This window comes from Paramormyrops kingsleyae, chromosome 19, assembly GCF_048594095.1.
Source record: "Paramormyrops kingsleyae isolate MSU_618 chromosome 19, PKINGS_0.4, whole genome shotgun sequence".
In the NCBI taxonomy this organism is placed as follows: domain Eukaryota; kingdom Metazoa; phylum Chordata; class Actinopteri; order Osteoglossiformes; family Mormyridae; genus Paramormyrops; species Paramormyrops kingsleyae.
This window is the reverse complement of record NC_132815.1, coordinates 21,646,313-21,672,905: the sequence shown is the minus strand read 5'-3', so window position 1 is coordinate 21,672,905 and position 26,593 is coordinate 21,646,313. Positions and strand designations below refer to the sequence as shown.

General features: G+C 50.2%; 1 protein-coding gene across 2 annotated transcripts in view; it reads right to left on the bottom strand.

The window, feature by feature from the left end:
* Nucleotides 1-876: 876 nt before the first annotated feature.
* Nucleotides 877-26,593, bottom strand: part of rad51b (RAD51 paralog B) — a 42,215-nt gene continuing 16,498 nt past the window's right edge. For both annotated transcript variants that reach the window (XM_023841266.2, XM_023841265.2), the window contains exons 8-10: nucleotides 22,955-23,070; nucleotides 19,849-19,927; nucleotides 877-2,438 (exon numbers count right to left, since the gene is read on the bottom strand). In XM_023841266.2, the coding sequence (XP_023697034.1) occupies nucleotides 2,302-2,438; nucleotides 19,849-19,927; nucleotides 22,955-23,070 (332 nt within the window). In that variant the 3' untranslated portion in view covers nucleotides 877-2,301. The remainder of the gene's footprint in view (nucleotides 2,439-19,848; nucleotides 19,928-22,954; nucleotides 23,071-26,593) is intronic.

Genomic DNA, 26,593 nt, shown 5'->3' with positions numbered 1-26,593 from the left:
TTCCCCATACCTGACTACTCAATATCCCGAGAAATGAGTGTCCCATTGGGGAAGCATCTCGGACGCATCACAGTGCCCGTAATACCACACGTACAGTGAAGTTTGAGATAGAGATCCGGGTAGAGCTTCGTTTTTCATTTTCAGTGGAATGTGGTGGTACATTTATCACAGATTAATTGAATATGACCTACAACTGGCACATTACTCTTCACAAGATCAAAATTTCCAGACAATGGATAAGCGATAGTTTAACAGCTTAAGTCGTCCCAGAGAGAGACACTATCCCACGTCACGCCAGTTGGCCCCATTAGCGAGATCCAGCGTTCTGAGGTCTGAGCTGAGTGGCTTGAGGGTTTGAGCCCTAATTAATGCCCCCCACCATAGAAATGGGCTTTGGGAAGCTCACAAACAGTTTCTCAAGCGCAACACTGTGCCTCACCAGTAGTATCGATTTCTTAGTCAGTGGGGCTACATGTGGATCCATGTGATTGGTTTCTGAAAAGTAATTCGGGCAAGCAGAGACTGGGTCAGAGTGGAAGCAGCATGGCTGGCTTTCTGCCGGAAAGTTTGGAAAAACCAGTACCAGTATTCTGGATTTTTGGTATTTTTACAATGCCTAAAACGGCCGCTTTGTTCCATTTCTCTCTTTTCTAAGGACATCTAAGCAATAACCTGATTTGGTTATGTCCCATTTCTTTGCTCATTCCAAAACTTTACGATTCTCCATAGTGAGAGAACAAGCAGACTGTCTCCCTTCAGCCCCATACAGATGGTTACAGAGGAGAAGCTCTCATTTCTCCTGAATGGCTGGAAGTGGATGAGAAATTAAGGTCAAGCTGAGAAATAAATAACTGCAAATTAAAAATAGAAAAACTGTTGTTAAATGAAAACACTATCAATACAGATAGATTTTATTCATGTGTTCTGTAGATGATGAAGCTAAATACATTAAACGCACAGAAACAGCACTGGAAAAACAGTTATCTGCAGTTAACTTATCAAAGACTGGCACTCTGAGGATCACCACTGTGATGTGAACAAGCCAGTGAAACCAGCCTGTGTGTGGTGTGTGTCAAGTTAAAAAGAAGGAACCACCCAAAATAAGGCCATTGTTCAAATAATCAGCCAAACTTCCTCATCTTCCCCTTCAGCCCTAAGCACCATGGCAACAGCCTGTCAAGTTCCATTAGTGCGAGCCAAGATTGATGCCTTCAGTGCCTGAGCAGCCAATAGCCTTTGTGGGAGAGGATCCCATAAATAAACAGCCAACCGAGATTGCACATCAGAACAATGCCATAGGTTCCTTCAGGTAATCTTCCATCAAGATTGAGCCTTGCATGAAACCTGCCGAGCCTGCTGTGCCCCCCCCCCCAGGGGCCAATCACCTGGGGATTCGCAGTGCAGCCAGGTGTTACCTGAGCTGTGAGCTCACACCCCAGGCCTGTTTAGAATAGTGTGCGTTTTGTGGGGGGGTGGCACGGGGGGGGGTCTTTACTGATTGCAGTTTATGTCTGGGCAGGAAATACTGTGCAAGTACAGACACATTTTAACCTAAATAAAGTTCTAGGCCATTAATCCACATATGAAATTATATATGTATTTATTTCTTAACCTCATGCAGTGTTGGCACAAGACAAGGCTTCCATCCTACAGAGTATCTCAGCACATCACTGCATAGGTTCATAGCCAGCCCCTGACTACTCAGCACAAACACTGTCATAAAAATGATCATCCGCATAAGAGCCAATAAGGGTTAGGGCAGAGGGCCAAGCAGGACTTCTCATTATGTTTACTGGCGGTGACGGCTCAGATAACGCCTCGCCTCAAGCTGTACTGCGGTACCATTCGAGAAGCTGAGGGCCTGAGCAAACAGCTCAGATAACAGTAGCAGTAAAGGCAGCCCAGCAGCCGAGACGGTATCTGATAAGCAGACCCCGGCCCAAGGGTGCCGTTTGCTGAGCTCACGTCCCACCATCTTGCCCAGTTTTGTACATAATAGGTGTGATAAGGGTGCTGGGTGCACAGCTGCAGGACAGGAGGGCAGGACAGCCGGGCGCGTCTGACCACAAACGGTGCTCAGTTACGCATGAGCAACCGCAGGGGGAAATCAGGCAGGCTGAGCCGGGAGACTGCGGCCTTGACATCGGTTTGTGAAATCGCTAACATTCAGTGCCACTGTGGGCTGTTCCTCTCGCCCAAAGTCATAGGAAGATAAGACACACATACACACTTACACATACACACACGCCAAGGTCATCGTCTACTGTCATCGTGGAGAAATAGCCCAAGTTAACCGATCAGTCAGGAGTAGCTGCCTCTCATGTTGCGGATGGCAGACGAGCCCCGCGTCAGATTGCAGGCGAATCCAGATCGCACCCTGATTGGCTGAAGCCCAGGATCTGTGCCTTGGTGGGAGGGGCCTGCTTGGTCATCATCACCTAATAAACAAACAAACAAAATCCATAAATAACACTGTGAGGTAATGGAAAGCAACTAGATCACTAGGTCAAAATTCATGTCACACCAGCTCAGCACAGGACCATAACATTTTTATACATTCATACGTACAAATAAGTTTGAAGTGATCAGGACTGTTTCTGAGTTTAGGTCTATAAAATAGACAAAACACACAAATGTTAACAATATTAGCTGGTTTTTCACTACTTATGCCTGCACTCTCCAAAGCCGATGGCCCACTGCCCAGCTACATAGCTAATCTGCATGTATTTGGGTGGAATCATACAAAAGCAAGAAAACTGCTGCATAGAGAAGCCTGTCAGATAACAGAACAGCGGAAAACACAAAACTGTGCTGTCCTGTGGGCCAGAAGTAAAGATTCACTCTAAATTCCAAAAAGCACTTTCCAAAACTCCCACAATTACAAGACAATTTCCCAGAAATCAAACCAAATCTCCAAATGCAATCCAGCAGACATAATTAATGAAATACTTCCCAAAATTAGTTGTTCATCACATCTACCCTATCAGGGAGTGTAGCAAGGTAACATTATGCCGCAAAGCCTGCTGGGAAGGTCCATGTAAATTCTGTGAGACTGAAGGGGACCGTGGTGTAAATTCTGTGAGACTGAAGGGAACCGTGGTGTAAATTCTGTGAGACTGAAGGGGACCGTGGTGTAAATTCTGTGAGACTGAAGGGGACCGTGGTGTAAATTCTGTGAGACTGAAGGGAACCGTGGTGTAAATTCTGTGAGACTGAAGGGAACCGTGGTGTAAATTCTGTGAGACTGAAGGGGACCGTGGTATAAATTCTGTGAGACTGAAGGGGACCGTGGTATAAATTCTGAGAGACTGAAGGGGACCGTGGTGTAAATTCTGTGAGACTGAAGGGGACCGTGGTGTAAATTCTGTGAGACTGAAGGGGACCGTGCTGTAACGTCAGCCACCTCCCCGGCATGTGGCGGGGCAAGTAGCAGCCTGCATACTGACGGCAGAACACAAGGGGCCAGAGCATTAATAAGTGGTGACAGAATGTGCCAGAACAGCTCACTGTCTATCGCCTTGACCGCAGAAGGACAGAGAAGAATCGGAGGAAGAATAAAAGAGATACAGGTGTATCGAGACATCTGGGATATTATGTGGTTTTTATAATACACCATGACCGTCATCATCATCGTCATCATCACAAACTAAACCTCCCGTGCTTACAGGCTTCTGTGTAATTTCACACATATGATCCTTAGGGAGGCCAAAAGTTGCCCGATGCAGTCGTGCTTTCGATGCTCCCTCTGTGACCCTCTGGGCTTCACTGTTAATAGTAAAAAACAAAGGCCATGGCGATTGCCCCCATCACTGACTCACACAAGGTTGTGGAAATGAACTCAGGGGCCGCCGTGCCAGTGCCCCCACCCCCAACCCCCCCTGGGACTTATCTGTAACATCAGTCTACATGTGGGGGAGGGGGGACGTGAACACAAACCAACAGCCTGTGACAAAACCACAGAAACGGTTCACAGAGGGAGTTCCTTGGTGATGGGGTGCTGTACTTCTTTATGTGCCAGAAGGGGGGGGGAGGGGATCAGGATGAAACAGTAACGACAAAAGGCCACAGCATATCGGTGTAGGCAGGAACACAGACGGGCCAGACTGCGCTAATGCACAGAGATCAGATTAAATAAAGGCTCCGACTTTGATTCATCTCATTCTGACGGGCTGTGAAATGAACACCTTAACAAAACCTGTCACAGTATAAAGTATCTGAGGTGGGCCTCAAGATGGGGCCCGGCCAGGTCCCCATGCGGCCCACTGTGACATTAATAAAGAGACACTATTGGGCCAGGGCCCCTACAGCTCCTCCCCTTACCTACCAATCAGAGGCGGGGATGCAGGTCCCGTAGGCCATAGCATATGGGCGGGGCCAGGGAGAGGCGACCCCTGGCAGGACTGTACTGCTCCTATCATCTCTCAGCCAGACCGGCCTCCACAGCGCCATTACATAACCGTCACACTAACCCCCTCCCATCAGGCCTCACCGGCCAGCCGACCGCAGCACCGGCGGCCAACCAAACCCACAACTACGCTAATCAGACCACTTGGCTTCACAGCAACCGTCACGGCGACCCCCCGGCGACGGCAGCATGCGGTCACCCTACATACGGCCCCGAGACACCTGCCAACTGCAGCCAGAGCCGCGGGCATTTCCTGGGGCTGCGGGGGACGAGCTTGCCCGTTTCTGTTTGTTTACACTAGCCGTGGTTTTGAAACGTCGCGCTGAGGGACAGCCCGCTCTTGCAGCCGAGAAGCGCGCTGGTGCTCCCTGCAGGAGGAGCGTCCCCTGAAGGAATCTGCTCACAAACCTACCCCTGTGTAAATCTTCCCAGACCTCCAGCTGTCGGGCTTTTCGAAGCGAAGCAGACGTAGGACGGCAAACGTGTGACCCAGAGACCCCTCTGCAGCAGTTCCAAGCTTTGATGCACGTCTCTGAGGACATTACCCAGCATGCTCACTGCAGACTGACCTGTCCATTTAGGACAAAGGACATTTCAGATCCTGCTGGGTACATCATGCCACTCCCCCCCCCCCCCCCCCCCCCAAAAAAAAAATAAAATCCCATGTCTACACTGACAGCCCTTCAATCATGCTAACCACTCATGCCAACTACAACACACTGAAGGGTTGCAGTTACACAAACCATCTCAATGTACTGTCACATGTCTACACAGACAAACACAAACAGCTCACATTTTCTGTTTTGCAGGGCATGCTGCAGCGAAGGCAGAGCTATACAAAAATGGCACCTGCGTGAATACTATGAAAAGGCCTGATGAAGGGCCAAATGACCCCACCCTTGTTTACAAGGTAGACAAACCACAGGAAAGACTGGGGTCAAAACAAGTCATGGAGGGGGGAGCAACAGCACCTTTAATGTGCAGAGTGGAGCAGAACGCAAGCCTCAACTCAACCACATCTTTGCATGCAGATCAGTCACATGACCACTCTCAGTTTCTGCAGGAAGTTAAGTAAATACACATGGACAGCCTACATGATGTAGCTGACGGAACAGGTGACAGGGTGGCAGTGACGCAGAAGGGACAGAAACGCAGGCACGACGGGGCGCCTTTGCCCCTGGGCGATGTCACAGTCTGTGAGCAGTTGTAGCAGAGCGTAGCTTAATTTATAAACGATTCATAGACGTCGCACTTCCTGAAAGCCTCTGGACGATGGCGATGGAAGCGCGGGGCCACGCAGAAGCCATACTCAGCCCTGGACCACATTGGCACGCTCTGGGTTTGGCCCCACAATATCTACAGTGGAACTGGGCTACCAGTAGCGAGACACATGGCAAGCAGCTAAAGGCAGAAATCACTCCTTTGCATGATTGGTCTGCATCAACTTTATTTTCCTATTAGACAGCAAAATACTGCTCTGGGGAAAAATAAAGTTCCCAGTATAAACACCATCATGTGTAATCCTGACTTAATGCTAGTAAAACTTTAATCCCAGTTAATGAACTGGTAAGACAGTAACAAAAGTCAGTCATGGATGGTATTGAATAGGATCTCTCTGATTATTTCGTGCTGCTAAGCTGGACCACAGTGGCGCAGTGGTCCTGGGTGGATTCAGAAGTGGGGGCTTTGGTGGGGGGGGATCTTCGGACGGGGCCTTTGCGTGCACAGCTGCTAGAGAGGCTGAGGTCACACTGGGAATGCGAGGCAGCTGGAGGCAGGGAGAGAGACTCGGTAGGACAAATGAGGAGCTGCTTTCATGTACTTTTCATTACTTCTCAGGGTTCTGCATGCTACTCCTCGCGGGGAGGGGCGGCGTGTTGAGGGCGCATGTGTCTGACGCCAGGCACTGGATACATGCTGCAGCCAGACCTGCAAGATGTTTGCACAGTCTGTAAGCCATTAGCTGGAGGTCTGGTGCATTGCTGATTCAGAAACACATAGATGTGCATATTTTAAAATGTTCATTTGAAACAGTCACCAAGCATGCCTATGCAGACAGGCCAACAGGAGGCGCTCACTGTTGGAAAAGGTCATGAGACACAGTTGTTATATGATCATTTTTATGTGCTCTGTAAACTCCATTTGCTCCATTGTTTCTCCATGTCTTGTGACATACACTGCGGTCCACCTTCCAAATGGACTAATCGCACTCATGTTACATAACGCAGGTTCCCTCTCAAAAGCAGATAGTGTCATGAAACAGACAAGCCAGAACATGCCCTATTTAAAAGCTAGACAGAGCTCGATTTAGATAAACACACCAGTGGAGAAATCCCACGCTTCACAGCCAGTCAATACAATCCAGGTCATCCTGATGGGGCTCGATTACTGCAAGCAAGAGGCTGTCAGCTTCGCTTCATGCAGGCACGCATGTGACGAGCCGTGCAGCCGGCCACCGGTGTCAGGGACGACTTGACGTTCACCAAGTGTCACAGGTGACTGGCTCAGTGTCAAACTTCAACAGAGCAGCACCTGGAACAGGCCTCAGTGTCACACAGAAGAGACATTGGAGAAATGCCCCCCCTCCCCTCCAACATGCTCCTAGACATGCTGCAGAGATCAGGGCTGAAGTCAGTACGGGATGAATTATTAATAATTATAAAGGAAGAAAAACGACCATTTCAAACCATTTTACAACCTAAAGTGCCCCACCCACTGACTGCTTACATAAAATAGCTACATAACTTTGGAAAAAGCTGAAGAATAAAGAAAAATATCTGATCAGTTTGTGGTACGTTTCTAGCAGAGATGTTTTCTACCTTAGAACCGCAACGAAAGTTAAAAGCTCCACGTCAGACGGCCACTGGCTATAGATTCTGGGGGGAGCCATAGCTGCACAGCGAGCAGCCCGGCTGTGTGTGGAAGTGCAGGGTCGCGGCTAGAGGCCCCCCACCCAAGCTTATTAAATGTCTGGTTAACCCAGAGTAATCAGCGCTGGCCAGGGGAAAGCGAGCAACGTCAATGGAAAGGGATGTGAATCCCTCAGAGCACCACCTCCCCCCAGCTGCCTGAACAGCACCAGCTGTTCCGCCGGGGATGCAGGGTTCTGCAGAGCCAGGGAGGCGCCCCAGGCTGCCCAAACCCCCTCTGTTTACGCCGCCATCCTTCCTCCGCACTCCTCCTATCATCTTTAGCTTGTTTATTTTATTGCTCCCAAAAATTATGTCTAAGTCTTATCTGCCCTCCCATCTTTAACACAGTACAGTGAGTTTAAAAGTCATCTGAAAGCTGAGAGTTGGGCCTAAAAGGGTTAACTTCAGCTGCAGGTCTGTTTTTCTTTGCCTTGCCCCCCCATGCTGAGGTTCTTTCTATATCTGCAGCAGCCTTAGACGGATCACCAACCCCCCCCCCCCCCCACCCTAGAGGGATTGAATGGAGAAAAGAAAAGAGAAACATGATCTGCTGAAGCGTGAGAGATGGGAAAACGGGGAGTGGGATAAAGAGGAGAGGAAGGAAAATGAGAAATGGGATGAGGAGAAGGGAAAGGAATGGAGAGGATGGACAGAGACAGATGGGAAAGAGAGGAAGAAGACAGAGAGAGAAGGGAAAGAGGAAGAAAGACAGAAGGGAAAGAGGAACAGGACAGAGAGAGAGAAGGGAAAGAGAGGAAGACAGAGAGAGAAGGAAAATAGTGAAAGAAAGAGAGGGAAGGGAAATAGTGAAAGAGGGAAGGGAAGTAGTGGAAGAAAGAGAGAGAATGGAAAGGAAGAAAGTGAAGGGAGAGAGGAAGAGGACAGAGAGAGAAGGAAAAGAGGAAGAGAGAACAGAATGCGAGGAAGAGGACAGAGGGAGAAGGGAAAGGGAGGATGAGAGACAAAGGAAAGAGCGGATGAGAAAGAGAAAGGAAAGAGGACAGAGAGAAGGGAAAGACGACGACAGTGAAGGGAAAAGGCAGAAAGAGGACCGAGAAAGAAGGGGAAGAGGAAGAGAAATTAGGGGAGAGAAAAAGGATAATAGAGGAATAAAGGAATGGGAAAAAGAACATGTAGAAAACTAGAGAATGGAAAGAACATTAAGGAAAGTGAAATAAGGGGAGAGATGGAGAGAGAGAGGGAGGCAGTGCTTCACAGGAGCCCCGCGAACAAAGGGCTCTTTATGCCCCGTGCAGAGAGTGTAGTGCAACCCGGCTTAGGGAGTGTACACCAACTGCATTCCTGCAGTGTGATTACAAGCCGCTTCTCATTTATACCCCCTCAACAAAGCGCTTTAACTCTTCCCTGCCGCCTCGCTGTCGCGGTAACAGCGGACCCCTCGCGGGCCAATCGGCCGCCGTTAATGCGCATGACTCCCTCCCTCACTCCCTCCCTCCCTCCGGCCGGCCGGCCGGCACAGCCCAGCGAAGGAATCTCCATAGACCAAATGCTGATGCACTGGCAGCTTAGAAGCACAAACCCCAGCCCTTAAAAACATGCACTGTAAAGAAATGTTGCACTTTAAATTTATTTCCACTATCTGCAACAGAAGATCTGCTTTTTCACACACCAGGGAATGAAGTATTATGCTTACTACACCATGCGGACGGCATACAAACTCGCCCTTAAGCTAAGCCTTGCGCAGCAGACGTCAGATCCAGCAGCAGGTAGGCTGAAGTGCTTCCTGCGGGCCACACACTGACGCCATTGTACGGGATGGACAGCAGAACGTAATTTAAACAGCCAAATCAGAAGCCGGCATCTCCTGATTTGGTCTGTGAATGCCAGTGCTATGGGCCAGTGGAACGTGCATCAGAATCCCCCGACATTCCATCTGTGCAGGCCTGAATATCACTTCTGGACCCTCGTGGGGGCAGGCGACGCAGCCCAGAGAGGAGACCTGGCTTCCCCTTTTCTGGAAGGCGCTTACATTCATGTGCCTCTCACGAGATTCGGCTGTAGAGGAGCGGAGTACCCCCCACCCCGGCCGATCCCCCTCTGCCAGGCAACCCCACAGAGGGGGCTGGGACTCTGCCGGCTCACCCCCCCACCCCCCAGCCCAGCCCAGCACTCTCTCTCTACCTCTTTGGGTGACTCTCCATTCAGGAGCCAAGGGCACTCAGAAGAAAAAGCAAAACAAAGGAAGTGAGGGGGGAGGCATTTCGGGAGAAAACAGAACAAAACCCCCACAGGAGGAAATGGCAGTTGTGTGACAGGCTGAGCAGAATTCACCTCTCCGCCTTTTCATCCGCAGCATTAACAGGCCCACAGCACGCTCTCAATCCCCCCCCCCTTCAAAGCTCTCTCTGGCCACTTTCTCACAGGCCGGCAGGAAGGATTGCGTGGGGGGGGTATCGCTGAATGAGCGTGCAGGTCAGGAGCTCTGCTGCCGAACCCAGGTGTACATCGCTGCTGCAAGACAACGGCAAATAGTTTCACTTAGGGGAATAAATCCCGCAGTCCGGGGGTCTTGTGTGTAACAGCTCCCCCCCCCCCCCCCCTACAGACCGACAGTAACCTCAGCAGATCGCTGCCCAGTCTCCTCAGCCAGTGGCCTTGCCTCTCCGTCGTTACCAAAACCATCAGGTCTCCCCTCCACAGACACCCAGCTTCAGGACCCCCTCCCTGAGTGAGTCACCCCATATGGCAGCAGCGACCCCCAAGCGGCCTGTTAATCAGCAGCGCAGATTGAGGCTCCCCTGTAACATTAACTGTACTGTTTGTTATTGTCTTGGTATGATGTGAATTTCAGAGACTCTGTTGCCGTTTTCCTGTATTATATGAAAGCGGTCAGATGAAGCTGCACTAGGCAGATGTTACAGAAGAACAATCTGCACTCTAAGTCACAGCTTAGTGACAATCGCGAGGCATCTGCTCCCTTAAATGAAACTCAATCTATTCCCCATTAGATTTACCAGGGCAACCGTAAAGTCCAGACTCGGCAGGACAGAAGAGACTCAGAGCACCATTAAAATGGACGGTGGACACAGGAATGTGCAGGCACGACCCAAACGAGGCTTGTTTATGGGACCCTCGCGTGGGGGGTGGGGGGGGTGGCAGCACATGGGGCCCCGTCTTATGCCCTAGGTCCTGCAGCCATCTGTTCAGGCTGAATATTCCTGGGGGTGGGGCGTTTCGCCAGTTGAGAACTCGAATGGGCATGAGTTGAAAGCAGAGCGGACATTCAGCCCAGAGATTCCCCTGCTGTAAACTTCCCCTTCGGCAGGCTGCATATTTCACACCATCATAACCGCGGCTCCCCAACCCCACTGCACAAGCGGTCTTTGTCTGCCTGCCACCTCCCCAGGCGTCACCTCCCAACCGGTGTCGTAGCGATGAAGCACAAGCAAAGCACTCTGGGTACTGGCAGAGAGGGCCTCACATGGACCAGAAAGACAGCAGCACCTTCACTACCCAAGGCGTCTGGAAGAGGCTCACCTGTCTCCCAGGAAACCCTCCAAACTTTACTCCCCCACAATAGACAGCAACACTCCTGTCTGGCATGGGAACATCGCAGCCTCAAACAGTAGCAATACTGATAACACCCCATGCCCCCCGCGGACAATTACAATAAGCAGGGAAAACACTACAGCAGCCTTCGGCCCCCAGCCGAGCCCCACACACACCCAGCTAATCTACTGAATACAGGACTACAATGACTGTACTAACTCTAACCAGTCTGAATACAGAAGTACAACAACTGCACCAGTCTCTTTGTACATCGATTTAGCTTTATCTGAGTTTCCAGAAATCCAGCCTCAAACCATGTACGTTGTTTTGTCCTTTTTCAACGTCTAGTTTGACAAAAGCGAACCCTACCATAATACAGACCAGCGTACGTATCACACACTGCCGGACATATAATACCACACTACATGTCACTCCCCCTTTTGTGTTATTGTGAGCAGAAATTACGCTTGGACTAGTAAATATGATAGTGAGTGAAGTGTAATGCTAAACTGCTACTTAATTATCCAAGCAGAGCTAGCAGCTCCCAGCCTAGTCCTGGCACAGGCCCCGCTCCATGGCTCTGAAAGCGCTGACCCGTCCAGAATCCCCCTCCCTGACCTGCACCAAGCTACGGTGCATCAAGGGAATTACAGCAAAAACAAAACCAGACTGCGGTCGAGTAAGTGGGAAGGGATGAGTGTCAGTTACTGGGACTGAGAAGACGAAACCACAGAGCGAAAAAAAGTTAAACATAACAAACAGCGGTGAGAGAAGGACAGCCCTGATTAGCCGGCTGCTCGGTACAGGGAGGGACACGGAGAGAGGCTGCTAATCCAGGTGAACATCTGGTACCGGTGACACGCGACACCGCAGTCGCCTGAACTAAAGGTTAATGAAGATGCCCGGCGAGGCCGAGCATGACGCCCGCTGCCCGTAATACATTTATACTGTCCTAGGGGGCGGAGCTGAGCAGTAAACACCAGCAGGGCACCATATATATTTGTGAGAGCTGTACAGTATATCAGTTCTGCTATGTGCGGTGGTTCCTGTGGACACACAGGGAGAGGCTCTTCTCTCCCAGGGCCAAAATCAGACCTGGGGTTAGCAGACTACCAAGGCACTAAAGCCCCGTGCCACTGAAAGCCGGGACAGCGGAGGACGGCGAGGTCATCCGTCCACCGTGACCTTGGCCTAATCCACAAATCATGCAAGAGACATCCGGCCAGCCCCCAGCGCCTTCTCCCTTTTCAAGCTGGTACAGACTGGTCCCAGTAGAGCTCTGCATGGCCTCCAGCTCCGCAGAAGAATGGCCCTTCATCATCGCCAATCGTGACCCGGGTCAGACTAGGCATAGTGAGACTTATATTCTGAGACAGACCACCCCTGTGTTTCAAATGTCATACCAGCTCAAATCGCACTGTTAACTGGCAGTACCTGTGAGCATTCTCAGACGAAATAGCCAAAGCTTCAGAGATAGCATCGCCGTACCCATGCTTGATGCATTCTACAGAGCAGGAGGCGACCAAAAGAGGATAAGTACTGAAAAAAGGATGTTGCCATGGTGATGGGCTGTATGACACCTGATTAAAAAAAGTCAACGATCCTTACCATACAGACCAAGTGGCACACTGGGCAGATGCTCGCATCACACATCCCAGAATCACAATGGCTCCGGAGAATACATACAGCCACATATTGAATTAAAGATTAAAATACCATGGATTCCAGCTTGCAAGGCTTTTGCGTGGGTTGCAGGGTTACTAGGCAACATTAATGAAAAACAGAATCATGGTGAACCTCAGTTTTTTTTTCCCCAAATGAGAAAGGGAAAATGGAAGGGGAAAAGCCAGCTGACCAAAACGAAAAATACAATGTGTATTTCTGTGTTTATACCAGCATAAAATATTTGTTCACAGATTAGTCCTTACCATAAACAATCCCCCTGATGATTAATCAGAAGACATGGCACCTAGAACCGAGCAAAACTAGACGAGGATTTCACTTAAGACCTGTTACATAAACAGAGAAATTAAAGCGACATATATTTGTGCTCCAGACTGTGTTATCCTAGATTATAATGCATGGGCCAGGCCTTCTGGCAGGACCCTGCTCCGTGACACAGGAAACCACTTCATCATACTTTCAGCTTGGTGTCAGGAGTTTAAGGCTTTGGCCTCTAGCTCTGGGCAACGGCATTTAATGTTCTGCAGATCAGACCACCGTTCCTGGGTGGCAGGACAAATTAAAGCAAAGGATAAGTCAAGCTCAGAATGAAAAGTAAAAAAACAGCCATGTAGTGAAACACATCCCCCCCCCACTGAAGTGCCTGAGACTGTCAGACAGAAACAGACAGAGAAAGACACAGAGGGACAGAGACAAACAAACAGACAGAGAGAGAAACACACAGGCAGACAGACAGACGGCAAGTGATCTCCACCTCCCTGAACTGACAGTCCAGCACCCAGCAGGACAGGTCCTGAAGAATGAGGGCGACTCGGCCCCACGCGGAGCTGGGTTTCCGCCCGCTCATGCTGCTGGGGGCAGCCCCGCCCTCAGGAGCACCACAACATAACGGGGGATTTAAACGAGGGCTATTCAAACGAGTCACCAACAGGGGCACACTATACTAAGAGAAACAAAATTACATTCACTCCACACCGAAGTATGGAATTAGGACTAACAAACAATGTATTTTCCCTGGCTTTTTGTCCAATGCCGAGGCAGGGGGGAGGGGGGGGGTCAAGGAGTGTCCAGCCCCCATGTGGGGAGCTGCAGTAATTGGGTAGGCAAGTGTGAGACTGGGGGGAGGGTGGTGTGAGCCACTTTAACAGAATAAAATGGGTAAGATGTGTTCTGCAGGAAGGCTGGTGGCTGGAGGTAGTGACTTGGGGTGGGGGGGCACAGGAGTGTACCCGGGGTAACACTGTCCGATTTACGGCTGTGCTGTATTCCTCCAGGCCACCACAGTCACATACTCAGTCCTTTTTCGTGCCAGTAAGCTACTGCACCATCATGCTACCAAACTACGTCCCACACTTTACAGCAGCTGTAACATTTAAGGGTAACTGGTAAGTAGGTTTTTAAGGATTTGTTTTACTTTTCGCACCACCGTCCATAAATCAGCTCCTGCTTGCGGGATGGACGGCGGCGCACGCGTCCCAACACGTGCAGGACACGTCAGTCTGGGTCCGCCGCCTAAGCGGGTGGCACGGCGCCGGGGGCGTGAGCCTAGCCCCCTCCATGAGGCTGCTCACAAGGCAGAGCGATCATCTTCAGCACGGGGAGGGCATGGGGCTGCAGGACAGGGCCCATTTCCATGTTGCGCAGGACCGTTACATTTGTACAACTGCTTTCAATAAATTCTGGCCTGTTTTGGTTATCTGCTCATTTTGGTTCACTTAGCAGCAGTGTTTATATTAGGTTATTTATAGCACGAGGGGACTGTTTTCGTGCCTTCATGCTTGATAGGGAGCGAGGCGCACAAGCATTTCCCCACGGGCCGGTGCTTACGACCGCAATGCCACCCAAAGCGGCCCTCGCTCAGGCTCTGCCTGTGCTGGGGAGCCCGGCTCCCTGTGGATGGGCAGTTTTCATAGTGATTGACACTAATAAATAGGAAGGAAAAATGACTTTATACACAGCGGCTATTTATTATTATAAAGTCGATTTGATTATACTGAGCTTTGTTTTTCTGAAAGGGGGCCAGAGAGATATATGACACCACCACCGTCATCTGGGCTGGACTCCTCAGATGTAAACAATGCATTTTACTCTTTAACCCTTAATCCATTTAACACTATGGCCTTTTCAGCTGGGGAAGATGGATGAGACCACGTGACCCCAGGCTGAACCCCGAACCCTGAGCCACAGAGGGGGAAAATGGCGCGCGGCCGGGCCCAGCCCAAGTACGGCAGTCCCCTGGTACGGGCCGCGCGGCTTCTAAGAGAAACAGAGCCCGTGGTGATTAGTGTCCCATTAGTCTGGCACTGAGTGCTGACAATCGTGCAACGTGCCAGTCCCGAATCGCACATCTTGGCGTGGCCACACGTGCATTCTAGTGCAAACTTCTCAGGACCCGCCAACAGCCCTGCGAACAATGAATCTGTTATATTGCCGGTAATGGCGTAGTGATAATGGGGTAAAAGACACATCACACCAAAGGCAGGAACGGTGCCATTCATATACACCCCTCCCCCACCACACAGATGACCCCAGTGACTCACAGGTCAGCACCTCTAAAGCAAAGGGTCACCCTGCTCCACTAGAGCCGTAAGGCTAAAGTCAATGCGGCCACCACAACAAACCAGGGACGGCATTTGGCTGATTACCTCTGTCTTCCAGGGGGGAAAAAAAAAAAACCCGAAAGGAAAACGCCTGCGTACATTTGGCACAAACACGCTGCGAAAAGCATATCTGCGTTCATTTCATTTCAAGATGGCTTCCATCTGGCAATGTCGTTCTGGGCAAAATCCTATAACATCTCCAATAAAAACCTCCCCCTTCAGCTGGGTAAAAGCCACGAGTCTTGGGGCTCCTGCATCCCCACAGCTGGGCCCGACGCCGGTGACCCCCTCAACAAGTGGCCCCGCCGGCTTCCCCTCCCCTGGGAGACGCACATGCTCTCCCTCTGCTAAGGAGACATGCTGATCCACAGGGCAGCATCACACCTCTCTCAGGAACTCCCCCCAGCTCAGACATACTGGGTGTACCCCAGCCCCGGCCCAGTACCCCAGCCCCGGCCCGGTAACCCAGCCCTGGATAATGTGGATGGACAGATCACAGACAGCTCATTGTCGAAATTCTGTCACACACTTTCACCTCCGGGACGTGGTGGTGAACAGTTAGGCGTGACACGGCGCTAAGGCCGCCGCGCTGCCGGCTCTTCAACTGCCGTGTGGCTCAGTGGTTTCCCACGGCACGCTGATTGGCTGCATCTCCGCTTGCTTTCTGGCCTTTTTACACCAATGTCACACACTGCGGTTATGAAACGCCTCCCCACAAAGCCTGGGAGGTTACACAACACAGAAATGACTATCAGAGTGAAATAAGAGGGGGGGGGGGATTTTTTTTTAGAAAAGATTGATGCTGGCTTTCAGCATTTCCCCATACAGTGGCCATAACAGGCTAGATAGGTGCCAAGGACACCCCCCCCAAATAAATACTGCCACTCTCTTTTCCTCTGCTAACAGGAATCATCATCATTTAAAAAATCTTAAATGCAATCTACACCACTGACAGAACAGCAGCAGAGAGCCGGATTGAAGGGGTGATTACGGGGGACGGGGTAATTTTTTGGCAGGACTGCGGTCGCCTCGTGGTGGACATCTGCTAACCCTCCTCACTTTCATTTGTCCAGCTCAGCCCGCCAGCCACACCCCCCCCCCCTGCCAAAACGTACTGTCTTGGTCTCTGGCCAACAGAGGACCACTCACAGAACGAGACTGGCAGCCAGTACTTCAGCCATCCTGGGAACTTTTCCCACTGTCTGCCTACAGAGAACGGGAAACAGAGCTCAATGCATAAAACCACAACGGGCGGCATCTACACCCAGAAAACTTCTTACTACTCTCTCATGTTGGGTGACCCCAAAACAGATCAAACTCCAAGGGACAAACACATTAACACTGAACTGCCAAACTTAAATTTAACCCAGTCAGGCAGAAAGGAACAGAAGAAAGCAACTGGAAAACCACCTAACTCAGCTTAGAGACCCCATGGTCATGTCACAGCTGCGTGCTTAATCTCAGCCCAGACAATATGGTTTCCCCTTCTATTTGACCATTTGATGGAGGGTTGTACTATTTAAAAAAGCAGAAAAAGGCCCTTTGATCACAGAAGCTAGGTACAGGCTTGGATGATCAGTCACAGTAGGTGTACGAAAGGTGGCAAATGTTCCATAAGACATGAGGAAAAGTCACTATTCTGCCCTTGTGCTTTTATTTGAAAAACAAGCAGAAAGGAGAGGCTTTTCTTGACCCTCTGCACAGCTGTTCATCCAATCAGGGCCCAGGCAGCTCAGGTTTATCCCAGGAGTTATAGAGCAGCAGGAAGAAAGTCTGTAGCCAATAGGGGACTGGAGTCCATCACAAGGCAATTTCACACATTCAGGGAAATTCAGAGCGGCATTTTTAGACTGCGGCTGGAAACCAGCATGAACATGGAGGAAAGGTGTGTGAAGGACGTACCAGAGGGGTGAGAACATGTAACCGCGGACTGGTGGGGCCGGAACGGCAACGTCTTCTGAGGATCTCACTCTGCACACCGGCAAAGCAGAACGGCAGATTACCACCAGTTTCTCAAGCAAACAATTTTGCCCAAAGCACCTTCAAATTTTTCCCATTTATTCAGCTGGATTCTGTTGGAAAAAAAGTTCAGACACCCCATTCAAGGACACTTGGGCAGGGCTTCCACAAGTAAAGAAACCGAACCCTGAAGGACAAAAACTGAAGAAGTCTACAAAGGACTCAGCTGAACCAGAGCATGATAGCATATAATGATAAATATATGCTGTCATGAAAAATATATTTTTAAATTTTTCACAACACGTACCAATGGCACTGAAGGTATTGCTAATTATTACTGGATTTAAAGTCAGAAGTCACAGTACTTGTCCCAAAAATTGTGTTACACTAGAGCCTTGCTAAACCCAGAAGAGAGGAACCCCAGAGTGCGATCCACCAAGTTCCAGGAAAAACACTGAACACATGGCAATATGAGTTTCAGGTCACATGACCGACCCCTACGCTGTGGATTCTGGGGTAGCAACAGGATGGTGTTTCCACCAGAGACATGGGGTGCAGGAAGACAAGCGACCCAGCCCCCGGAGACGTGGGTCAGAGGCGCATCTCGGGGGTTCAGACAGCCAGCGGGGTTGACTGGGGTGAACTGGCAGCACGACAAAAATGGCAACGCATGCGAGGGCTTGGGAACGGGGCAAAGGAATAATAAAACAAACCAGCAGAGTGGTAATTAAGAAGAAATAACACACGCGGGTCCCCGAGAAGCACCGCAGAACACTCCCATCCATCCCCATGTGCATTCCTGCTCTCCCGAAAGCAGCCAAAACCAAGGCTACATAGAAATGTGAATGGAGAACAGATGAGGCCGTATGACAGGTCCTCACACATCCAACCTCTGTTCCCCGCAACCCCAAGTTTGATACAGTCCTTAAAAAAGGAGGGACAACAATCAGAGGAGCTTCTTGTGGTGGAGACCTGGGTTAGGATGCGAGATGATGGTAGTGGATGGTTAGAAAAGTGTGTGAGAGTGTGTGTGTGTGCTGGGTGGGGGGGGGCATCAATGAAAGAACTCTGAGGCCAATTGTACGCCATGCAGGCCTCCAAGGCTATCAAAAGCCTAATGCATTCAGCGAAGGAAGCGCAGATCGATAGGAGGGCCCTGTTTGGAGCGAGCAGGAAGCTCTCTCCTTTCACATCAAAGGCCCACTTGTGGGGAGAAGCCCAGATTAACACAGCTGATCACAGATAGAGGGGAGAAAGAGGAGAGCCATTCACAGCAGCCTGGCCGGGGCCAGCGGCTCCCACACGAGCCTCGCCGCTAAGCCTGCAGCTCGCCCACACATGCACACGCACGCACACACACGCATTCCCACAGTGCAGGAGGGCCCGCGGTCCCTTGTCCCCTTCCTCACTCTCTCCTGCCCTTTAACGCAGGGGTGGGCTAGGCTGAGCTAGGGGGTGGGGGGCTAAAGCCAGCAGATGGCCCTTTCTCTGTGGCCCCAGCAGCCCCCCCCCCCCATCACGGGCTCCGCGGCCTTTCCCACAATGGCGGGGCACCTTGGGGCTTTCCTCCGTGTCCTTCACTCCCACGCCATTCGCACTGGGGGGCTCCAAATAAGGCTCCCAGAGACAGGGGGAGGGGTGAGGGCAGAATGTAGAGTAAATCTCATAACCGACCATAATTAATTCTTAGAATCAAGTCCTGGAACCGCACACATTACATTACGTATCGTAAAATTTAATTTTAGGGTCTGTGCAGCTGGACAGTAATGAAAACTAAAACGCAAGGAAAGAGAGAACAGACAAAGTATTCATGCTATCTTTATGATATGACGGTGAATTCAATATCGCACCTTTTTTAATAATCAATCAATTTTTTACTTATATGACTCTAAGTAGGTAGCAAAGTTGGAAAGTAAAACTTATAATGAGTGCTGAGCAGCAGAGTTATAATAATTTTGGTTTGGTTATGGCTCAGATCGGACACCATGGGGATGGTCTGGCTGACACACTATACTCAAGGACACAATGTGTGACAGTTGCTGTAACATTCTACCACTGATTTTCACAGACACTTTTTAACATTGAAAATGTAACTCCCAGAAACTTGAGAATCGGTACAGAACTAAAACTTCCCATCTTATGCATAAATGACATAATGTCAGGATCAGACGCATTAAAATCCCCAAAAATGTTACTTTTTTCCCCAGAACAGAGAGAGAACATTTTCATAGAATTGACACAATGTGCTTATATTCTCATTCTTGTCCTCTACTTTGGTTTCTTCAAGCATTGCAATTCCAAATAATTTACACAAAATCAACATATTTAAAATAAAAACCAGATTTCTAGGGATGAACTCACTGGAGCTCGGGTATACTTCAGTAACACTGCAGAGCACTGCAACCAAACTTTTGAAATTTCACAGCAGCATGTGTTATTCTGAGGGGACGGAGATATTATTCTGTGCTTAGATAAGTCATCTGTGCTGTAATGTCAGGGACATCTGAGCTTCACCCCACTGGAAACTGACTGTCTACAAAACATCACGCAGCCTCGCTGCTTCCACATTTTGCAGACACTTGAAAAATCTCTGAATTTTGATTGGAGATGTCTGGTGAATGAGAACGATGCCCCTGTTTGAGCAGGCTTGGCGTGAGCAGGCTTCTCAGTGAATCAGGCACCAAGGGATACTTTCAGCGAAGACCTCTGGGTGTTTGCTTGGGTTGCAGTGCGCCGACCCGTCCAGAGGTAGAGTGGGGAAAAGCGACACTGCACTCACCTTCCAGACGAATGCCATCGCTCTGTATGGAGTACTTAAACACGGCAAAAGCGGCAATGGGAGACTTCGCTACGATGATCTGAAACAGACACGGGGGAAGGGGGAATACAAGGCTTCTTATTCGCATTCAGGAATTTCCCCTGGGGACAGAAACATGGACAGTAAAGTAGAGTATTAATGTATGGACCAAAACAAGCGTAGTAGACACTCAGACACAATGTGCTTGTGTGTCCCCTTCTGCCGGCCCACGGTCAAACGCGCGAGAGAGTGCAGAGAAGATCAGGACCGGCGGCCAGGAGGCAGAGATAAGCGGAGGGCTGCTATGAAACTCAGCATTAAAGTCGGCCGCCCTGACGGGAAACGGGGCCGCGCGTCACAGAAATTAACGAGCGAGCTCTTTAATCATATGACAGTGTTTATGAAGTTGCCCTTTCGCTTCCCCCCGAAAGGGTTGCAGCAACACCACTGGGGTTGAGTTCTGCGGTGACTGACTCACCATCTGGCTGTTTAAAGCAGACCAAACTGAACGTTGTTACAGTTTATGCGATTTGGAGCGAAACTAAGAACGTACTTAAAGCTCACTTAAATAGTCACACACACACACTTCTGCAATTCCTGTTTTTGAGCTACAGGCATTTTCTTGGTACTTGCATTATGAAGACTCAGAAACACTGGTACAGACATCTGAATGCAATCTAAACATCCCTTGAGGCAAACTAAAACTTTAAATGTATGCCTGGAAGGGAAATCAGGACGGGGGTAGGGTTCCTGTACAGCTCCAGTTGCAGCCACAAATCATAGTCAGGCCCTCAAAACGCTCAACAATAGTCTTCCTGGCAGAGCCTGATAAAGACTCTTCCTGTGCTCCTTGCGTGCAACCTCACTTCCTGTCTACATCATGACTATGATACGCTGGAGCGTGTTCCTAGCGCATCGTGAGAGTACCCCTGCTTCACACTGCTCCTACAGCCCTGCCCAGGGACGATAACCTCGTAGGGTACCGCAAGAATATCCGCAGGGGTCAAAGGTCAGTGAGAGAACGCACAAGAGGGGCTGAGGGTCAGGGTAGCACAGATCTCACTCAGCTGATCAGTGCCCACGGTGGAACAACACACCGTGCCTTTTCACCATTTGCATTCCAAAACGAGCGTCCTTCAAAATGGATATGATACACAAATAAGACATGAATGAACAAAGATCCCGAAGCCTGCATGCTCGCCATGTGTTTCCTGGGCCCAGCTTTCCCTCACACTATTTTTCTTTCCCTTTAAATCATAAAACGGGGAACGGAGCACTTGTGACTAATTATGGAGCAGACTTGGTTTTAGAGAAACACTGAGCCAGATGTACAAGGAATGTATTGGCAGCTGGAGGTGAGGTGGGGGTGAATTACACTGCTGAAGGATTACTGAAGAGTCAGCTCCGGCTGTGATCACTTACAGCTCTGCAGCCGGTGACGGCTTCACTCCCGGTGCAATCTGGGCGTCTCGTTTTGTGTTAGGTCAAACCTGGCTCTCTTATTAGAGCTTGCGGGGGGTTTTGCCGACCCCCAAAAAATAAAAATAATACAAATGTGTATTTGTCAGGAGAGTCCGAAAGGACAGGAGAAAGAGGACCTCACTGAGAGGCCCGCTGCCATGTGTTTAAGGCAGGTATCTCTCAAGCATACATAAACACACTGCTAACGTTATCCGCTGATACACTATATACCCCAATGAATATGAGACATACAAAGCATTCATCAAGACCACCATCCTATTATTTGCTGCATTCCGCTGACGATGTTAGATGCTCACTTCCAGTCTTCCGCTGCCTTCCCTCCGTTTCTGCTGAGCTCTCACAGCGGCAACAGGCAGACGTGCGGGGAAGCTCTGCAGACCGCGGGAAGGAGGAAGGCATTGCGGAAGCGAGGTGATGAAAACCCTAAAAGTGCTGCCCAAGGAGCTCCGACACGACCCCCCCCCCCAAAGCTAGTTAACTGTTCATACAAAGCCTCGGAAGGTCAGCATCACCCATATACAAGTCTGTCGAGGAGCGAGCGGAGACAAGAAGCAAAACAAGAAGAACAATGGCGTTTGAAGGCGGCCGCCCCCCACCCCCTGTGCCGCGCGGAACCCCCTGCTCCCTGCCCTCCGTGACCGTCCCGGCTGCCGCTTCCCGGCTGGGTGTCGGCCTCCCCATTTGTTCTCCTGCTGTATCAGCTCTACGGCCAGGCGACTGTTTCCTGCCCTTATGATCCTACAGCATCACCCGCTCTCTACCTCATCCTGCTCCTACTTTCTCTCTCACACACACACACACACGTGCACACACACACATGTGCACACACACACACACAAATTAATATCTTTATGGGGAATTTCTAGGGGACAAACCCTCATCCCAACAATGACAACCCTAACCCCTACCCAGCTCTAACCTTAACCAAAAGTAAACAAGTAGAAAACTTGACATTTAGTTTTTTGATTGCAGTAAGCGTGTTTTATAGAATTGAGCTTAATTGGACTGAAAAAATGGTCATTTGGTCCCCACAATGTAAAATATACATAACCCAGAAACACACATATACTCACACACACACAGCAGGAGAATGAACAAGAAGAGCAGGTCAGCTGGCCTGGTCCATCTCACTCCACCCCAACTTTTAACCCCCTGCAGTACCCGCTTTCCTCAAATCCCACAGACTAACCCCCCCCCCCCAGCCCACCTCTAAAAAGCACCTAGCATGCAGTCAGCTCACTGTGTTCAGGCAGGGGAGGGGGGGGGCAGCAGGCCTGTTTGTTCAGCTGCTGAAAGGCTCAAAGGCAGACGCAGGGAGTCTGGGAAGGACGGCAGCCTCACTGCCTCCGCATGGGACGCAGAGCGAACGGGGGAGGGAGAATAAAGATGGAAAGGAAGAACAAATAAAAACAACAGAGTCAACTGAGGAGCCACGAGCTTTCAGTCTGTACGCCGTGTAGATCTCGAACAAGTGGACGGAGGCACACTGGGGACTGTGCTCAGCGAGAAGAGTGTTTAACCTCACGGGTACGGCAGCCATACTTTAGGGATCCCACCCAAACTGCCTGGCATCTCAGAACGCTGAACTGGGCGTGTGATGGCTTACCTGTCTGCAGTGTGCGTCTACATACTGGACAATGAGGCGTGTGTTGACACTGTGGCTCCAGGTATTTCCCAGCGCAGCTGTCACATACCCAGAATCCTCTGCAGCCAGGGAAGATCCTACAACACAGTAACAGAGGTGCATTAGGGCAAGGGTCTATGAAGAGGGAGCCGGATTTGACTTCAGTGCCTCACAGATAAATAGCTCCTAGGGTGGAGGGCCTACAGATACTACGTGCATCTTTCAACATGTCATTGATTTACATCAGTCAACTCAAAGTGAGAAGTCTGCATAAAACCGATGAATTTTGCAAGAACCCATCAATGGCCAGTGCTGCTTTGATCCATCACATCTCTGCTACTGATGTGAAACCTTTCCCAAGTACAGATTGCATGTTAACTCAATGGCTCAGGTTGCAGAGCCTGTAATCTGCGTGGCCGGGGACTGACGTTACACTGGGTTTGACCACCAGGCTGACATCGGCACTTCCAGCAAAGATAACAATTCACTGCCTCTGTGCTCAGTCCCCTCATGCCCAGCGCTGCTCGCGACATGCCAGGACTCAATGGAAAAACATGTAATTAACATTCTTCCTCAGCCGAGATAACATGAAAAGGCCGGAAGGAGGAGAAGCCATACATGTGCAAAGACAAAGAGCAAAGTCGTTTATCAACTTCAGTGCTGAAATTTCAGACTAACAAGGGGGGAAACTCGAACCCGGGCCCAGCTGTCTGGGGCATGATATCAGCACTCACCTCCCACCACACACAGACAAGATCACATGGCCACTTTAAGAACACCCGAATATGACATGTGAGAGAAACCAAGGTAGAACATCAGAAAGCTTGTACACTATTATATCATGCTATTCTAAACCCCATTTACTTAATATTCTGAGAGGATAACAAATGTTCTCTTCAACAAGTAGCAAGTGAAATATTAAATTACTGAGGACATCCCCATTTAGTCAGCATCCTGCTCTAGATACAGCAGTGGGTGTTATTAAAGCTAATTGCCTTGCGTTTTATTTTACAAGCGGTGAGAGGCGTTAGTGCTAATGGCCTGGTGTCTAACGTTTCTCCCTGCATGTTACCGTGCCTGTGAAAAGGGGCTGTGACCAGGTTCATCCAGGTAATCAATAACGGGAGGGCAGTAAAGACCGCACAGACTCCTGGCATTCAGCTTGATTAATATGCTAAAGTATGCAGTTACATAACATGTTTTTGCATCCTTCTTCCTGAAACGAACGGCTGTTTACGTTTTAGCCAAGCCATCAGTTTAAAACATGGCTCAATTTCCAAAATTAAAATTAAGGGCCCCAAGCTGCCTCACAGATGGCCATAAGCAGCTTTCAGTCTTCTGCAGGCAGTTCAAGGAGCAACCTAGAGATCCACAGAATACTCACTCGACCTTCAAGCACAAGGACCAAACTGTTCAGAAGCTCCTCAGTGCACGCTACGCCCCCCCCCCCCCATGAGTAAACAGACTTGATTCCTCTGGCTGTAGGAAGACACAAAGGCCAAGAATACAAGAAGGAGGGAACTTTCCAGTGGGGGATGGACAGAGGACGGGCCTTTCAAGGAAGTAGGGGCTTACAAAGAAAAGCTCACCACGTCGCATACATATAAAGCTCTAATCCAGCTCCGGAGGGCTTCCTGCGGGTGGGGGCGGGTCAGGCTGGGGTGGACAGGGCAACTCACCGTCCCACATCCCTTTACTGCTGCCCAGCTGATGGGGAGAGAGTGAGGGGGACCAAGGGTAGACTAAACAATCGGCGCGCAGGGTGCAGGCTTCCGAAGGGCCCCCACAGGACAGGATGCTATCAGTGCGGCCCTCACTCTAATGCTGCTCCATCACTCCAACATAAACAGTCCGTCCGCACCCTGAGTGACCCTCCCAGGGCCTTCCCAGAAGCAAACGGTCTGCCGGAGGCTGTGGTAGTGGGGGGTGGGGGGGACAAAACTCTGTATAAAAACAGGGAAATATGACTGCTAGAGAATCCTCATGGGGGGGAGAGGGGGACGAACAGCCCGGCCCCCACCTTAAGGCCAAATGCCCCGTTTATAGGGCATGTTCTCTCCCTGTGAAACAGAGACCTGTATAAATCCGAGGTCCCCCTCCCCCACAGGTCAAACTACTACCAAAAGATGCAAAAGGTAACGTTTGGATCTCCTGACCACAGTGAGAAGAACTCAGAGGAACTCAGGATGGATGGGGGTCTGACGGTGGCAGGAGGTCCAACGCCACATTCCAGAGGGTTAGAGGCACGAAAAGCATAAATGCCATGAAAACCGCATGTCGTTCTGAACATTAAAAAATGTGTCGCCTTTTGTCCCAGCTCTTTGAGGCGAGGATCCTCTTTGGAAAACATGGATTACCTAGCGGATCTGCAGAGGACATTGCGTGGGTAGGCTGCTGGGAACAGCATGGAGAAAGTGGGAACTGCAACATTATGGTGGCGTTGAGGCTTTGACTTTGCGTTTTGGCTGGAAAGAGCAATTATACGCTGGGCATAATGATGCAGGCGCCCATCCGCAAACTGCGCCCGGCTTCTCATTAAGAGGCACGCCGGTGCCGAGACAGTCAGCCTGTCGGGTCTGAAGCGGAACCCAGGTGTCTGCTGGGTCAAACCCCAGGAAGCTGCTTTTCATTCAGCACGCATTCTTACAGCTCCGCTATCCTCCCAGATTCGCATTAGCGCCCTCGGAGAGGACGTGGAAAGTTTGAAGAGAAGCTTCCAGTCCCCATGTGTGAGCGATCGCGAGCGCCAGCGGGGCAAAAGGTGCGCCAGAACATTCTGGAAACAGAGTGGCAATGATGCTGGTTTTCCATGATGTAGGTCTAGAGTTGATCCTGGCAGACTATGGGGGGGGGGGGGGGAGGCTGCAAAGAGAAAAATACCCCTTAACTTACCCATGGGTTTTCTCACCTGCGTATTAACTTGCCCGCCAGCTAGTAAACATCTAAACACCTGCAGAGTCTCGGGAACCCAGCAACTGGAATTAGGGGGTTGCTGTAGGATGGCTGCGGAGTTACTGCCAGCAGGTTAGTGGATGTCACCACTTGATCTGCTGTGACGGCTTCGCTTTTGGGCTTCAAGCAACAGCTTAAGCGACTGGCACCTCGAGCCAGCAGGCCGGCAGAAGCCCGCTGAGACTCCACAGATTAGGTCATGGTGAGCCCTGCTCAGACAATGCACTCAGTCAAAATAGAGGAGAGCCGAGTAAATGGGCTGCCCAGCTGAACTGGGAACAGAAGCTCTCCTCTGGACTTCCCCAGCGGCTGGGAACCAACGGCGAGAGGTCAGAAGATGCGTTGACCGCTTGTCGAAGAAGCTTCACGGGGAAGTGGGAATGTTCGAAGGCTGCGCAGATAAGGTGACGCTGAAACGCTCGCTGACACATGCAGAATGCAGGGAAGGAGACAGACGGGAAGAGAGATCAGTGTAAGATAACTGTAAACACACAGAGCTACAAGCTCCAGGATTGTGCAAGTCTGTGATATTGAGAAATTACAACACAACTGCTGTTATAAACACGTCAAAAAAAAAAAAAAAAGAAAAAAGTCACTGTGTGTGTCGGGGGGCCCTAAATTAGCAGAACTTTGAATAAGTTCAAACCAAACACAGGCGCTTTGTCTCTA